This window comes from Rhinolophus sinicus, chromosome 15, assembly GCF_057876585.1.
Source record: "Rhinolophus sinicus isolate RSI-liver-muscle chromosome 15, RSI-T2T, whole genome shotgun sequence".
In the NCBI taxonomy this organism is placed as follows: Eukaryota; Metazoa; Chordata; class Mammalia; order Chiroptera; family Rhinolophidae; genus Rhinolophus; species Rhinolophus sinicus.
In genome coordinates, this window is record NC_142515.1 from 84,436,036 (window position 1) to 84,451,045 (window position 15,010).

The 15,010-nt window shown below is 43.1% G+C and overlaps 1 protein-coding gene across 9 annotated transcripts in view; it reads right to left on the reverse strand.

The window, feature by feature from the left end:
- The window catches only part of NWD1 (NACHT and WD repeat domain containing 1), a 61,695-nt gene that overhangs the window by 6,215 nt on the left and 40,470 nt on the right, over positions 1-15,010 (reverse strand). For 7 of the 9 annotated variants that reach the window (XM_074337972.2, XM_019737029.3, XM_074337970.2 and 4 more), the window contains 6 exons: positions 14,488-14,696; positions 13,117-13,389; positions 7,899-7,989; positions 5,198-5,352; positions 3,651-3,927; positions 1,524-2,074 (listed from right to left, as the gene is read on the reverse strand). In XM_074337972.2, the coding sequence (XP_074194073.2) occupies positions 1,524-2,074; positions 3,651-3,927; positions 5,198-5,352; positions 7,899-7,989; positions 13,117-13,389; positions 14,488-14,696 (1,556 nt within the window). The remainder of the gene's footprint in view (positions 1-1,523; positions 2,075-3,650; positions 3,928-5,197; positions 5,353-7,898; positions 7,990-13,116; positions 13,390-14,487; positions 14,697-15,010) is intronic. The other 2 variants (XR_002137792.3, XM_074337973.2) reach the window with 2 other exon arrangements.

Genomic DNA, 15,010 nt, shown 5'->3' on the forward strand with positions numbered 1-15,010 from the left:
GGGAATTTGTCAAATAAGGTACAATCTTAACGAAGTCAGTAGCTTAGTTAATAATATTGTTCCCATGTTAATTTCTTAGTTTTACAAACACACTCTTGTGACATACGATAGTAACATCAGGAGAAGCTGGGTGAGAAGTGGGTATATGGGAACCTTTGTACTACTATCTGTAAACCTAGTTTTCTGTAAGTCTAAAAACATTCTAAAATGAAGTTTATTTAAAAACAAAAACAGAAAAGTAGGTGTATTAAACTGCTGTAGTGACATTTCCCATCTCAACAAGAAAAAAGATTATTTATATCTCAGCCTTATAGTAGCTTCATAAAAATAAACAAGTCAGGTAGGACAAAGGCCTTTTAAGATGAAACTACGCACACTCTGTTCTCTTAGTTACAAGATCGTCTCCCCACCTTTGTTCCCAATCTGAAAAACTGGAATAATAACACAACCATACAAGATTGTTGTGAGGATTATAGATCTATATCTTAACATGTATATTTGTATATAATGTATAAATAACATGAATATATAAATATATAATACAGCTCTTAATAATATTGATAAAATTACAATAGCTCTTTATGAGATGGACGATGTAGACTCTAAGACATTTCACACATAAAGGAGTCACCAGTTTCCCTCCTCAGAGCCTTTGCAGCTGCTGTTCCTTCTGTCTAAAATGCTGTTCCACCAAACTTATTTGACCTTTTTATTACCTTTTTTTCTTTTTCTTTTTTTTTTTTTAAGGAGGGTGCAACTCAGTGGCCCATGAGGGGATCGAACTGGCAACCTTGGTGTTATTAGCACCATGCTCTGACCAACTGAGCTAACTAGCCATCCCTGACCTTTTTAAATAGCACTTACCACTCTCTACCCCCTTACCTTTGTCCTTTTTTTTTCCCAAAGCCCTTGTTGCTTCCCAACCCATCATGTATTTTCTACTTTGATTTTATTTCACAAACATTTATTGAGCCCAGAGGAGGATATGTCAGGAGCTGTCCTAAGGACAGGGGCCACCTCAGTGAGCAAAACACAAAAAATCCTGCACTCACGGAGCTCACAGTGTCTCCTCCACTAGACCGTGGCTCCAAAATGTATGACTGTTGGTGTCTGCCCTGGTCACAGCTGCTTCCTCAGTGCCAGAAAGAAGGCTGGCATCGGATGTGCGGTCAAAACCAGCAAGTGAAAGTGACATCGTTGGGGTGAGGAGAGCAAGGCAGGCTGTGTTAGTGCAGGATTTGATCCTGTCTTTATTGAAAATATTGATGACTTTGTTCTTTGTGGATCTTTTGCCTTTGTTGTGATTTTTTAACAAAAAACATTGCATCTAAATATCATTTCTCTTGATTGCCAAGTTTTGGGGCAACCCCCTAAACGCCGCTCCTGAGGTGAGTGCCTCACTTGCCTTACACTAGTCCTGACCTTGGTTGATGGCATATTGTGTGCGCACTTAATAAAGGATGCCTGTCATCCGTTTTCTAGTGCTAGGACCTAGCAGGCATGTGGTGTGGGGGGCCACGCACCGTGTAACTCATCTGGAATTTCCACTTGCATGCCTGCAGGTCCCAGAGACAGAGCAGGGCTTTCTCGGACCCACTGACTGCCAGCTGCTCCTTGTGGCTGACCTCCACGCAGGTTACCCGGTTCCCATGGGCCTCCAGAGGGAACACTTTGGAATTTGCACACTCGTACAGGAAGAGGTCGCCGTTGGTCATGCCATAGATCACGCGGTAATTGGCCAGAATGGCCACACGGGATATGGTCTCGGGCAGCTGGGTATAGAAGGTGTAGGTTGGCCCGTTGATGACCAGACAGGGGTCCCCGAGGCTGAGGTCCAACACCAGGACAAGGCTGTCATAGGCGATGGCCAGGTGCTCCTCACTCTTACTCAGGGCCATGCAGTTGATGGCTTTCCGGGCCTCTGGAGGGGGGATGCACAGGACATCCTGCCTGGAATTCAGGGGGAACACCAGGACGATGCCAGAAACGAGGCCAGTGAAAAGGAGCTTGGCCTGCTCAGCGACCTCCAGGCACGTGACCTCGTTGGAAGTGTCCAGGGTATCCTGTTCCTCACCTGCCACCACGGGGAGAAGACTGCATCAAGAATGGATAAAGGAATGCTTGTTCCGCGGCTCTCCCGGTTTTTTCAAAACTTTCATTATTCATAAGCTTCAACTTGGCTACTACAAGTTTTCCTGCTTCCACTTCTGTCCCCCAAACCATCCAAAGTTTTAAAAACGAAAATCATATCCTCTCACTGCCCTGCCTACCACCCTCCAGGGACTTCCTACTCCCCTCACATGATCTCTCAGACCTCATCCCAAATGTTTCCTTTACAAACTTCTGTAAAGGCTGAATAGTAAATACTTTTGCCTCGCAGACTGTATGCTTTCTGTTGCAACCATTGAATCCTGCCTTTGTAGCCCAAAAGCAGCCACAGACAATAAATAAATAAATGGGTCTGTCTGTCTAGATTTGGGCCGCGATCTGGAGTTTGCAGACTCTTAGCCATTCCCCACCACACTCCGTTTCGCGTCTTGCTTTGCCCCACAACTAGCAGGCACGCACTTCAAGAATCTGTCTTGCTGACCCCCCAGAGCCCGGCACTAAACAAACATCTGTCAAATCCATGAATTCATGGACTCCAGAGTGAATTTATTTTCTTGTATTATGTCATCATAAAGCAGAAATTTCTATATCTCCATTTGCTCAGTGGGGATTATAGCAGACACTGTTGGTGACACGCCCAGCCCCCCTGTATTGGCCAGTTCGCTCACCCCAAGGCTGTATACTGCCCTCTGGTGCAGGGAACCCTCATCTGGAAATGCCTGGGCCTGTGCCTGCCCCCCTCCCAAGAATGGCACCAGGCCAATGACTGCCTGATAGGGGGTACAAAAGGCTGCCCCCTTTCTTCGAGATGGGACAATTCTGAGGTGCAATTCATGCTCTGGGGCTCCCTGTGGGGTCAGGCTGAGCGCATTTCCTTGCTTAGTCCTTTCCTAGCCCCAACCTGCGTCCTCACCCCGTCTTAGGCTTCTCCTGGTAGTTGCCCCTCTATCTACCACTTGTGCAAGTATCCCCGTCACATACCCTGTTTCTGGGAAACCTGAACTAAAGCAGAGACTGACAATCAATTATCAATTACCTTAGGCTAGAAATTTATAAAATTAAATCCTGTTTGCTATTAGCCACCTCCAACTTGACTGGCCTTATGGGGGTGATACGGACTGAATGTTTGTGTCCTCCCGAAGTTCATATGTTGAAATCCTAACACCTAATGTGATAGCATTCGGAGGCGGGGCCGTTGGGAGGTGATTAGGTCAGGGGGATGCATGGAGCCCTCACGATGAAATGAGTGAGCGCCCTTATAAGAGGAGACAGGAGAGCTTGCTCTCTTTCTGCTCTCTGCCATGTGAGGTACTACAGTGAGAAGGTGGCCCTCTGCAAATGAGGGAGAGAACCCTCACCAGGTACTGGATCTGCTAATACCTTGACCATGGACGCCCAGCTTCCAGAACTGTGATTAATAAATGTCTATTGTTTAAGCCTCCTAGTCGATGGCATTCTGTTACAGCTGCACCAACAGACCAAGGCAGGGACTTCAACGCAAAGCTTACCCACACAAACGAATGATCTTTTATCATACAAACCTTCTGCCACATCCCAAATGGTGACTTTGTTTTTGTCCCCAATTTTGGGGAAGTAAACATAGCTCCCGTTGTGTGACACGGCAGTGAGACCAGTACGGTCCAGAAATGGAGCAGAAGCCCGCGGTTTCTGAGGGTAAGTAAGGTCCCAGACTTTAAAGGACGAGGACTGCTGGGAAGCAGATGCCACCAAGGTCCCACCTCGGGCCAGCAGGCTCACGGGGGCCCCGACACCTTCCAGGACATGTAGCAGGCTCCCCTGCTCTGACAGACTCCACACCTGAGGAGGGAGAGCAGAGAGGTAGAGGTGACTTCTTTCTTATGCTGCCACAGCTTAGCAACATGCGTAAGTCCATTTTGCCATCTAAGGTGACGTCTTAAGCTGAGGTTCAAGGACTTTCACGGCTCCCCGCCCCTTCAAACTCCCCCACATCTCACCACTGTACTGCCATGGCAGTTCTCCAAGTGTGTTCCGGGAGGGTATCCCAAGCTTTCTCTGCAGAAGCAAAACTATTTTCATAATCATTCTAGTTATTACTTGCCTTTTCTAGTCTTCCTCTCACAAACGAACAGTGGAGTTTTTTTTAAAGTTGTGGGACATGTGATATTGCAATAGGTATGTGAACGCAGAATGAAATAGGTGAATCCAATTCCCTTCGGTTAAGCCAGACATGAAAGAGATTTGCCCAAATGTGAAACAATGATACTCTTCTCATGAGTTTTTTGGTTTGTTTCAGAAAACAGCTATTTTCATAAAAGTATATTATTATGTTGACATGTCATGTTAATGAATGAATGGATAAGTATTTCCTCATTTTTAACTTTTCATATGGTAATTGTCAATAGATACTAAATGCAAGGTGGGGTCTGGATTGGATCCTGGAGTCGAAAAGAAGGACATTTGTTGGAAAGCTGGTAAAAGTGGAACAAAATCTACTGATCAGTTAAGAGTATTGCCCCAGTGTTAATTTCTTGGTTTTGATAAAGGGATCAAGGTAATATGAGATGTGAATGTTGGGGCAAACTGGGTGAAGAGTAGACATATATTTTGTGACTCTCTTTGCAATTCTTCTGTAAATCCTAAAATTATTCCAAAATAAATCACTTGTTAAAATATATAAATCAAATTGGTATAACCTACATAAACAAAAACTCTTGGGGGGGTCTTCAATAATCTTTAAGAACGTAAAGATGTGCTGAGACCAGATCTTTGGAGAACCGATACTTTTCTCACCAGCCTTGAGACCTTTGAGCTTAACAGGAGTTTTCCTTCCCTCCCTTCTGACCCTGCTCCACACTGAAGGTTAAAATTCTCCTAGTCTTTCAGGTTCAATGGGAAGCTATCTCCTTTGTTGAATATTTTGGGAATTCCCCCAGGTCTGTTGTTGGGTCCCCGGAGACTCCCCCATGTCCTCCCAATGACCTACCCTGTTTTGCCTGTACTTGTTTGTGTGTGTGTCTGTATTCTGAAGTCCAAAGATCCCTAAAGAATCATACCTTTCATTTTGGGGGTGGAGGTGAGGATGACAAGCCCTGGGTCTCCCCCTCACCTGAATGAGAGCATCCCGGGACCCAGTGACAATCAGATTGTTCTGAGCACCAAAAACAGCCGTCTCCACTGTGTCCTCGTGTTCAAGGTCAGTCGCCATGAATTGATGAAACCCCTGGGAGTCAGCCAAGAATATCCGCACTGATCTTCCAAAGCCTGAAACGGCAGGGACCCGGTTACGCCTTTTATTCCTGGAGGAGCGTAAGAATAATTCAATTCAGTCAACAGAGATTTTTTTTGAGCACCTACTATGTGCCAGGGGAAGGAATACAGTGGTGAGCAAGACAGACGTGGCCCCCGTCCTCACAGAGCCTACCATTGGGGAATGGGGATGACAGTGATCAATGAGCTCCCAGAAAAACAGTCAAGTTACTTGTTATCACAACACTCTGAGTTTTTACAGTGCTGGGGCTGCCTGTTTGGGCTGCTCACAGTAACCCAGAACCCAGCACAGAGCTGGACACAGAGTAAACATGCTTTGAAGATAGAAGGAAGGAAGGAAAAAAAAAAAGCAAGGGAAGGTGGGAGAAAGGAAAATAAAATGGTTATAATTGTGATAAGGACAATGAAATCAGGGCACTGGGTGCTGTGAGAAAGTGCCACAGAGACACACATGGCAGAAACGGCAATGTGAAGACGGAGGCAGAGACTGGAGAGGTGTGGCCACAAGGTAAGGAAAGGAATCACAAGGCAGAAGCTGGAAGAGGCAAAAAAGGATTCTTCATTAGAGCCTGTGGAGGGAGCCGGCTCTGCCAACGCTGTGATTTTGGACGTCTGGCTTCTAGAACTGTGAGAGAAGTAATTCCAATTGTTTTAAGCCACCACATTTGTGTGATAGTTTCTTATGGCCCAGGACATGTGAGCTGACTTTACAGGGATGAGGAGGTGACAGGCACTGGAAGAGTGGGAACAGCGTGGGACAGCCAGGAGGCGGGAAAGGCCTGGTGTGCCTGAGGGGCACAGAGGCCAGTGTGGCTGGAGCAGAGTGACGGAGGGGGAGATGAGGGAGGGAAAATGTTGCTAGATGTTGCAAAATAGCAACAACAGCAATAACAACACACCCAGTTAAATCTGAATTTCAGATGAACAATGAGAATTTTTATTAGTGTAAGTATATCCCAAATATTGCATGGGATATACTTATACTGAAAACTCAATTTGTTGTTTATCTGAAAGTTAACAGCGCATTCTGTATTTTACCTGGCAACCCTACCCAAGGGGAGCTGCTCACTTGCGTTCCAAATAAGGGCTGGGTGAATGTTGTGTGGAGAGGACCCCCAGCAGGGAGGCAGGCGAATAAGGACTGCATCTCCTAACCAACAGGTCGGTCCCCAACACTGTGGATGGGGAAACAGTCCAGGCTCCTTCTTCTTATTGGCTGCTGGAAAGAGCCACACTTGAAACCCAACTGTAACACGTTTCTAGGTCACTGAGCTCCTCAATGCTTCTGGCCTCAATTCTGATTCTATTTTGTGCCTCTACCCCTGTTTTCCTTTCTTCTTTCGTTTCTAATTCCCGTGCTGCATTTTTACACGTACTTAAGCCACCTGAAATTCTTTTGGAAACAGGATAGAGGGTATATATCAATTCATCATCCATCAGTCAATCTTGGAGGATAAGTGTTTACCTACCAGCCCTGTACTCTCCAGTAGGGTCACCACAAGCCACACATGGCTATTAATGTGGCCGGTCTATATGAGACTATAATGATGGACGTGCCATTATACATTTGTCCAAACCCATAGAACGTACAACACCAGGAGTGGAACCTAATGTAAACTATGGACTTTAGGTGATGATGTGTCAGTGTAGGTTCATTGATTGTAAATACGCAGCATTTTGGAGGGAGATGTTGATAGTCGGGGAGGCTACGCAAGTGTGGGGGTGGGGGGTCTATGGGAAATCTCTGTACCTTCTGCTCAATTTGGCTGTGAACCTAAAACTGATCTGAAAATAAATAGTCCTTCAAAAAAAAGATCAGGCTCTGGAACATCTGTTTGTCACCTCTGCTAGGAAGCCTTCCCTGACTGCTTTAGACTAAACAAGGGAACCCTGTCACATGCTCCCATGGCCCCAATTCTTGTTTTTTTGTGTGCCTACCTACTTGTCCATCTTTCCTGCTAGCAGGGGTTGTGTGGGCTGGCTCACCCCTGAGTGTACCCCATCCTCTCACCCAGCCCCTCTCTATCCCTGTGACTATCCCGTAGAGACAACCATTCCCATTTCAAAGACAATGAACCAGAAACCCAGAAAGGTTAGGAGATTTGCCCAGAATAGGGGTTGTTAGCACACTATAGCCTGGGGGCGAAAACTGGCTGACCACCTATTTTTACATGGCCCATGAGCTAAGGACAGGTTTTATATTTTTCAATGGTTGAAAAAACTCAAAATAAGATTAACTTTTCATGCTACGTGAAAATGATATGAAATCCAAATTTCAGTGTCCATAAAGAAAGTTTTACTGGCACAGTGCCATACCCACTTGAAATATTGTCTGGGTGGCTTTTGCATTACAAGGGCAGGGTTCAATAATTGGGATAGACCGTTGGGCCCGCAAAGCCAAAAATGTGTACTATGTGGCCCTTTGCAGAAAAAGTTTGCTGAGCACTGAGCTAGGACTCCGTCCTCTCCCAAAGCCCCTCTCCAGTTCCCACCAAATCCAGAACTGCCTCCTCATCACTCCCCAGTGAGCTAAATGCTACCTGCAGCAAGAAGTGACTCGTCTTCAGAGATGACCAGGAACCCCACAGCTTCTGGAAGCTTCTCCAGCAGCCTGTCTCCTTCAGAGGAAACCTGCACAAAGTCAAAGATGCCTATCAGGCATTTCCATAGGGTTAAGCGTTCAGGGTCAAGAGCTTGAATCTGATGCAGGGCCCTGCCACTCACCAGCAATGTGATTCTAAGCAAATTCCTTAACCCCTCGGTGCCTCAGTTTGCTCATCTGTTAAATGGGTGATAATACAGGGACCACCTCACAGGGCTATCACGGGTTAAGAAGTGTGTTAGCGTGACCCCCCCCCCCCCCACATAGTCAGCACATAGTCAGCCCTCCTAAAGTGGCAGGTATTATTATTACTGTTGATGTAGTTGTAACCAACTAAGGGACCCAGAGAACATTCCCGCATTCGTTCTCTGGCCCCAGAAGAGGTCTGGAGATCTCAAATAAAATCAAACCACAGTTTGGAGCCAGAAGAAGGCAGCCTCATTCTCCCCATTCCTGAGTTGCAGAAATGAACCGATTTTGCTCAGATCCAAAAGGAAGATTCATTCATTAATCCTGATTCTCAGCCCCAATCCAGCTACTGAGTTTTGAGCACCTGACCACCAATAGGCCACGTGCCAAAAGCTTTATGTTCATTATCTTGGGTGGGTGGGGGGGACATGTGAGCAGTCCAGGAAAGTGAGTCCTTTGCACCAATTCAAGCCAATATTTTAAAAATAGTTGTTCAACATTTATTTAGCACGCCCAGGAGAAAGTGAATTTCTTCACGGAAACTGATATTTTTTTTAACATGATTTTTAAAAAAACTGCTATTTTTTTTAACATGATTTTTAAAAAAACTTAAACAAATTAAACAACAATACTGTAAGATTTTTTTAAAAAAGAAATATCTGGTGCATCTTTTCACCTTCCCTATTATTCTTCCTTCTCCCCAGAAGGGACTGTTTGCTGAGTGTCCATTAGCATACTAGATAAACATTTACAGAAGCATCCTTTGTTGTACAATGCATCACAGATATTGTTCTGCAAGTTGCTTTTTCATTTAATGTGTCCGGGGCAGTGGTTCTCAACTGGGAGGTGATTTTGCCTCCCCAGAGGACACTGGGCAATGGAGACATTTTCGGTTGTTAATATTGGGGAGATACCTTGTATCTAGTGGGTGGAGGCCAGGGATTGCTACAACACATACTGGCATGCACAGTACAGCCCCCTTCTGCCCCCCACAGCAGAGCCCCCACCTTGCCTCAAGTGTCAATAGTGCCAGCAGGGAGGTAGGTGGGGGATAAGCCTAGCACAGCAGTCAAGAACCTGGATCCTAGAGCCAGACTGCTTGAGTTCAAATCCCATCTGTGACACTCTCTAGCTGTGTGACCTTAGACAAGTGACCTTACCTCTCTTTGCCTCAGCTTACCCATCTGTAACATAGAGAAAATAGCAGGAGCTACATCTTGGCATTGCTTTGAGGGTTAAATAAGTTAACAGACATAAAGTGACTAAATAATGCTTAGTACAGTGAACGCTCCCTGAAAATTTGTTGTAATTTCCATGAAAGTACCTCTAGCCCAGGAATTGACACATCTGGAATTGACACTATCCGTAATGGGCCAGATAGTAAGTATTTTAGGCTTTGCAGCCATACAGTCTCAACTTTGCCATTATCACACAAATGAAGCCATAGATAGCATATAAACAAATGGGTGTGGTTGTATGCCAATAAAACTCCATTTATGGACATTGAAATATGGATTCCATAGAATTTTCACATTGTAAGATATTAAAAAAATTTTTTGTCAACCACTATAATTAGAAAAACCATTCAGCTTGCAGGCTGCACAAAGCAAGCAAACAAACAAACAAAAACAGACAGCAGGCCACAGTTTGCTGAGTACTGCTCCAGACTATCTGATTTTTTTATAGCTACATAATCCTCCATAGGATGGAAGTTCCTAAATTCATATAAACACTTTTCTATGGAAGGACATCAGAGATCATGTTAATGTTTTCTTATTACATAGAGTGTTACAGCAAATGCCATCGTCCAAGCTGCTCTCATTTTTAAGTAAGGTGTATATTCTTGAAGATCTCAGATAATCTAAACATGCCAAATTTGAGAGGAATCTTCCACTAGGGCAGCAGGTGTTTCTGCCCACCAGGCGTTGCTGCTCCCGTTGACATGAGTGTAAACATAGTCTACCAATCATGAGATGCTGAAAACACTTGAAAATGTTTTTGCATTTCCCTTATTTCAAATGTGCTCATAAAATGAGATGGAATACTTTCATAATATTATTTCAAATTTACCTAAGTCAAAGTCACATAAAATGTAGCCACACTGTGTTTACATTCATATACACACCTGCAAGTATTTAGGATAGGTTCCTGGAAGCAGAATTGCTGGGTTCAATGGGATTGTGACTTACTAATCTTGTGAGCCACTGCAAGGTTGCTTTCCCAAGAGCTCACCAATTGATATCCTCATGAAGAAGGTAAAATAGTGTCCAAGAAATGGCTTTTCTTTTCATAAAAATACACACTTTTATGTTCAAAGTAAGAGCTCCATTACACGCACTTTTCTGAACCAGATAAATCTTGGAAGGTGTTTTAAAAACATCAACATTTAGATAATAAAATAAAGTTCCCATTCCTGGTATAATCACTCTATGTAGAAATCAATTTCAAAATTCCGGTGAATGACAATGACCAAAGGCAGGTCACAGTCGGTTATCTGGGCTCAGAGTCAGTGCCTTGATCTGGAGTTGCCCTGTGCAACTGCTCATAAGAAGTGTGTGTGTGTGTGTGTGTGTGTGTGTGTGTGTGTGTGTGTTTATTTCTATTAGAGCAGGATGGGGTCCTTCTTACATTTTTTAAATCCTTGTTGTTAAGTTTCATGTATTTCAATATCAGATGCTTGGTTGATATATGCATGATCTTTATTTCCTGGCTTGCAGGTCTAGTGGTGTTGCATCTTGACTTGCACTTGGATTTGACTATTTCAGGGTCAGCTTGGGTGAAGAGTGACAGTTGGGTACCACTCAGGAATTTTGGCACAAAGAGACTGCTTTTCCCAGGACCAAATAATTACAGTCTTTGAGCACGTGTTCATTCAGCCTCCTTCCCTTTTCTCTGACTTTCGTATGACACAAACAGCTTTGAGCTAAGCTTTCTCTCCTAGCTACCTTTTCTGATGCCCTTCCTTCATTAAGCTTCCATCTGGTATTATATCCCTTCAGCCTTCTCAAGCACCTCTTACAGAGCAGGTTTGTTGGAGACAAATTGTCTCAGCTTTTACTTGCCTGGAAATGCCTTTATGTTGTCTTCAGTGTTGAGTGATATTTTCACTGGATGTAGAAGTCTAGGTTGACAGGTTTTGCTTTTTTCTTTCACCAAGTTACAGATCCCATTGTTTTCTGTCCTTGTTGTTTCTGAGAGAAGTCAGCTGCCATTCTTATCGTTGTCATCCACTATATGTAATTAGTCTTTTCCTCCGGCTGCTTTTAAGATTTTTTATCTTTAACGTTGCTATTCAGAAGTTTGATTATGATTGCCAAAATGTAGTTTTCTTTCTTTTCACCCTGCTTGAGGTCAGCTGTTGGATCTTTGGGCTGATGTTTTACATACATTTTGGAAAATTCTCAACCATTATCTCTTCAAATATTACTTCTGCAGCATTCTCATTCTCTCCTCTGTCCTCTGTGGGACATTTGACATTGTCCCACAAGTCTCAGATACTTTGTTCATTTCCCCGCATTGATTTTTTTCTTTATATTTATGATGGATAATTTCCATTAACTTGTCTTTGATTCACTGATATTTCTCTGCTGTGACTAGTCTGCCGTTAAGCCCATCAAATGAATTCTTCATTTCTGACACTGTCTTTTTTATTTTTAGAATTCCATTTGGACTTTTATTCTAGCTTTGGTTTAAAGTTTTTGAAATTTCCCCATCTGTTCACACGTGTTATTCACCTTCTCCATTATTTATCGTACATATTTTAAAGTTCTTTGTCTGATCACTTAAACATCTGAGTCATTTGTGTGTCTGCTTCTATTGTCTACTTTTGCTCTTGATTATGGTCCTAATTTGTTCTTGAATATGGTCCTATTTTCTTCCTTGTGGTGTCATAATTTTTGTAATATAATAGATATTTTATGTAGAAGGACAGTTGAGCCTAAAGTAAATAATATTTACCCTAATAAAAGGACACGCTCCTTCTGTTGGGCCTCTAGTGTGGAGGGGTCTGAATCAATCTAATCTATGCATCCGCTCAGTCTGGGCTTGATTGTATTTTTGTTAAATTCATTGACCACAGTCCTAAATGTTTTGAGGGTGGTATCAAGATTTTCCCTCCAGTAGGGCTGGGGTCTGGATACTGGACCCATTCCTTACACTCCAACCATCAGTTTTCCAAATTATAGGATAGCTCTCTCTACTTTATAGCCTGACCAACTTTTCGAGGGTGCTGAAGACTACCTTCCATTTTGCCTGCAGCTTTTTGGCCCAATTTACATTTTGCCAAGAATCTGGTTTGGGTTGCCCCAGAAGCAGACATTGAGAATAGTATTGGGTGCAAGTAGTTTATTTGGGAATTGGTTGCAGCAAACACTGGTCGAAAGTAGAAAGTTGAGACTGTGAAGAGAAGGCGGCCAATAAATGTGGCTCATTAAGGTAGTTACTAACGTGGGCAAATGGAGCTCATTCTCTCTTGCTTCCATCTTCCACCACACATGGGCCCTATGTTAACGCTCCTGGGAACAGACCTCACCCAACCACTAATGGACCTGGTGAATGGTATCCCAGCTCCTAGCTTCTCAGTGGGGACAGCTCTGACACAGTTTTTACACTGTCTCCCAGAGTATCCCCAACTGGACTGAGAGCCAACAATTGCCCACCAATAGATGTTTTCTGAACTGTGCTAAATTGTAAATACCTACCATGTTTCCCCAAAAATATGACCGGGTCTTATATTAATTTTTGCTCCAAAAGACGCATTAGGGCTTATATTCAGGGGATGTCATCCTGAAAAATCATGCTAGGGCTTATTTTCCAGTTAGGTCTTATTTTGGGGGAAACACGGTAGAATTAAGAAACCAAGTGGTATTTATTAAATAAAGGGGAGATGGTTTCTCCCACCTTTCTAGGACATCTGAGCACTTTGGTACTGAGTGAATGTTAGCGTCATATTCAATAAAGCTGCTTACCAAAGAGACGGAACCCTTGCTGAACCCAATCACCACCTTTCCTGGTTTCTGGACCGAGACCCCACAGGTAGGTGTTTCTTCTTTGATGCTGGACAAGTGTTGCTTCCCCTGCACTTTTCCCGTGGCTGAACTCCACAGAGTGACCATGCCGCCCTCGGACACGGTCAGCAATGTGGCCCAGGAAGCCAGCACTGCCATGAACATCCAAGGGTCAGAGGTGTCTCCCAGGATATGGAAAACCAGCTCTGCCGTTTCCAGATTCCAAGCACTGACCTAATGGAAGGATGGGATGAAAAAGAAGAGAAAACTTAGCGGGAGATCTAGGCTGCGTGTTTCCCAGAGCTGAATGCAAGACCTGTTCTTTTTTTATGGTTCATGCATTTTATTTTCAACACTCTGCCAGTTCCAAAATAAAAGGGGGTAGGGAAGAGGTATCCTGGATTGGATTCTGGAATAGCAAAAGGACGTTCGTGGCAAAACTGATGAAATCCAAATAAAGCCTTGAGTTCAATTGATAGAAATTATCAATATTAATGCCTGAGTTTTGACAAATATAGTTATGTAAGATATTGACATTAGAGAAGGCTGGATCAAGGGCACATAGGAACTCTTTGTAATATCTTTATAACTTTTGCATAAATCTAAAAAGTTTTAAAAAAATAGAAAAAAGGCCAGCCATGCCATATGCATCGACATATATGGCCATTATTAGTAATTATTAGTTAAAGCAGGTTTCCTGTTTAACCTCACCAAAAAAACCCCAAAGTACCTTTTTATCAGCAGTAACCATGTAAATGTTAAACATTTGTCCATTAATTCTACTTCTGGGGTTTGCATTAAAGAGATACACACAAAGATATATGCATCAGGAAAGTTATCTCAGTTATTTGAAAGTGCAAAGAACTGGACACAACCTATATGTCCAACAATAAAGGGTTAGTTAAATAAATTATAGTGGAGTCATGCAATGGAATCTTATGAAGTCACTAAGCATGCTGTTTTTAAGAATGCTTAAGGTTATGGACAAATGAACAAATAGCATTATAAAACAGCATACAGTTTTATATATGGTTTTATCCCAATTTTGTTTTACACACACACACACACACACACACACACACACACACTTGGACATGCACACACCACATAAAGTAAAATCATGTAAATGTTAAGAGTGGGATTATCTTTGGGATTATCTATTATTATTTATTATTTCTTTACTGGTCTTTCAAACTTTTGCTGATAACAAAGATGATTTCTCTAATCAGTTTTGAAATCAACCAATGCTTCTTTCATATTTAAGCCTACACTGTCCAATAAAAATATAATTTAGCCACACGTGACTAAATTTGTATTAGCCACCTTTGTTACCTTTGAACTAGATGCTGAATACACAATCTTCTTTGCTTCATCCATATAAAGGCTCCCAATCTGAGGCTCAGTGGGATCATTTGTACCTCTGTCCCAAATGGTGAATTTCACCCGGCCAGAGAGTAAGTTCCACAAGCGCAGTGTGCGGTCCTTGGAGGCGGAGATGGCGAGTGTCCCTTTGGCGAACACTTTCAAACACTTCACCTCTCCTGCAGCAGGCCAGGGTCGGGGAGAGTATATTAGCTGGGAACATTTTGACTTTCCAACTACCCAAATGCCTGTTGGCTTGGAAATTCCCTGGTTTACCAAAGAAAAGATAGATGGATTCGAACATATCCAAAGTACAAATAATGGAATGTGGTAAAGCTAAAACGAGGGTGCAAAAACTGGAAGGGTTTAAATCAACTGCCCAGACATTGCATCTGTAATAAACAGGGGGTTATTGAAATTAATGAAAGTTCAGCATCATCAGGGAGTGTAAGAAAAGCAAGGTAAAATTATGGTAGAAGATTGTATAATCTCA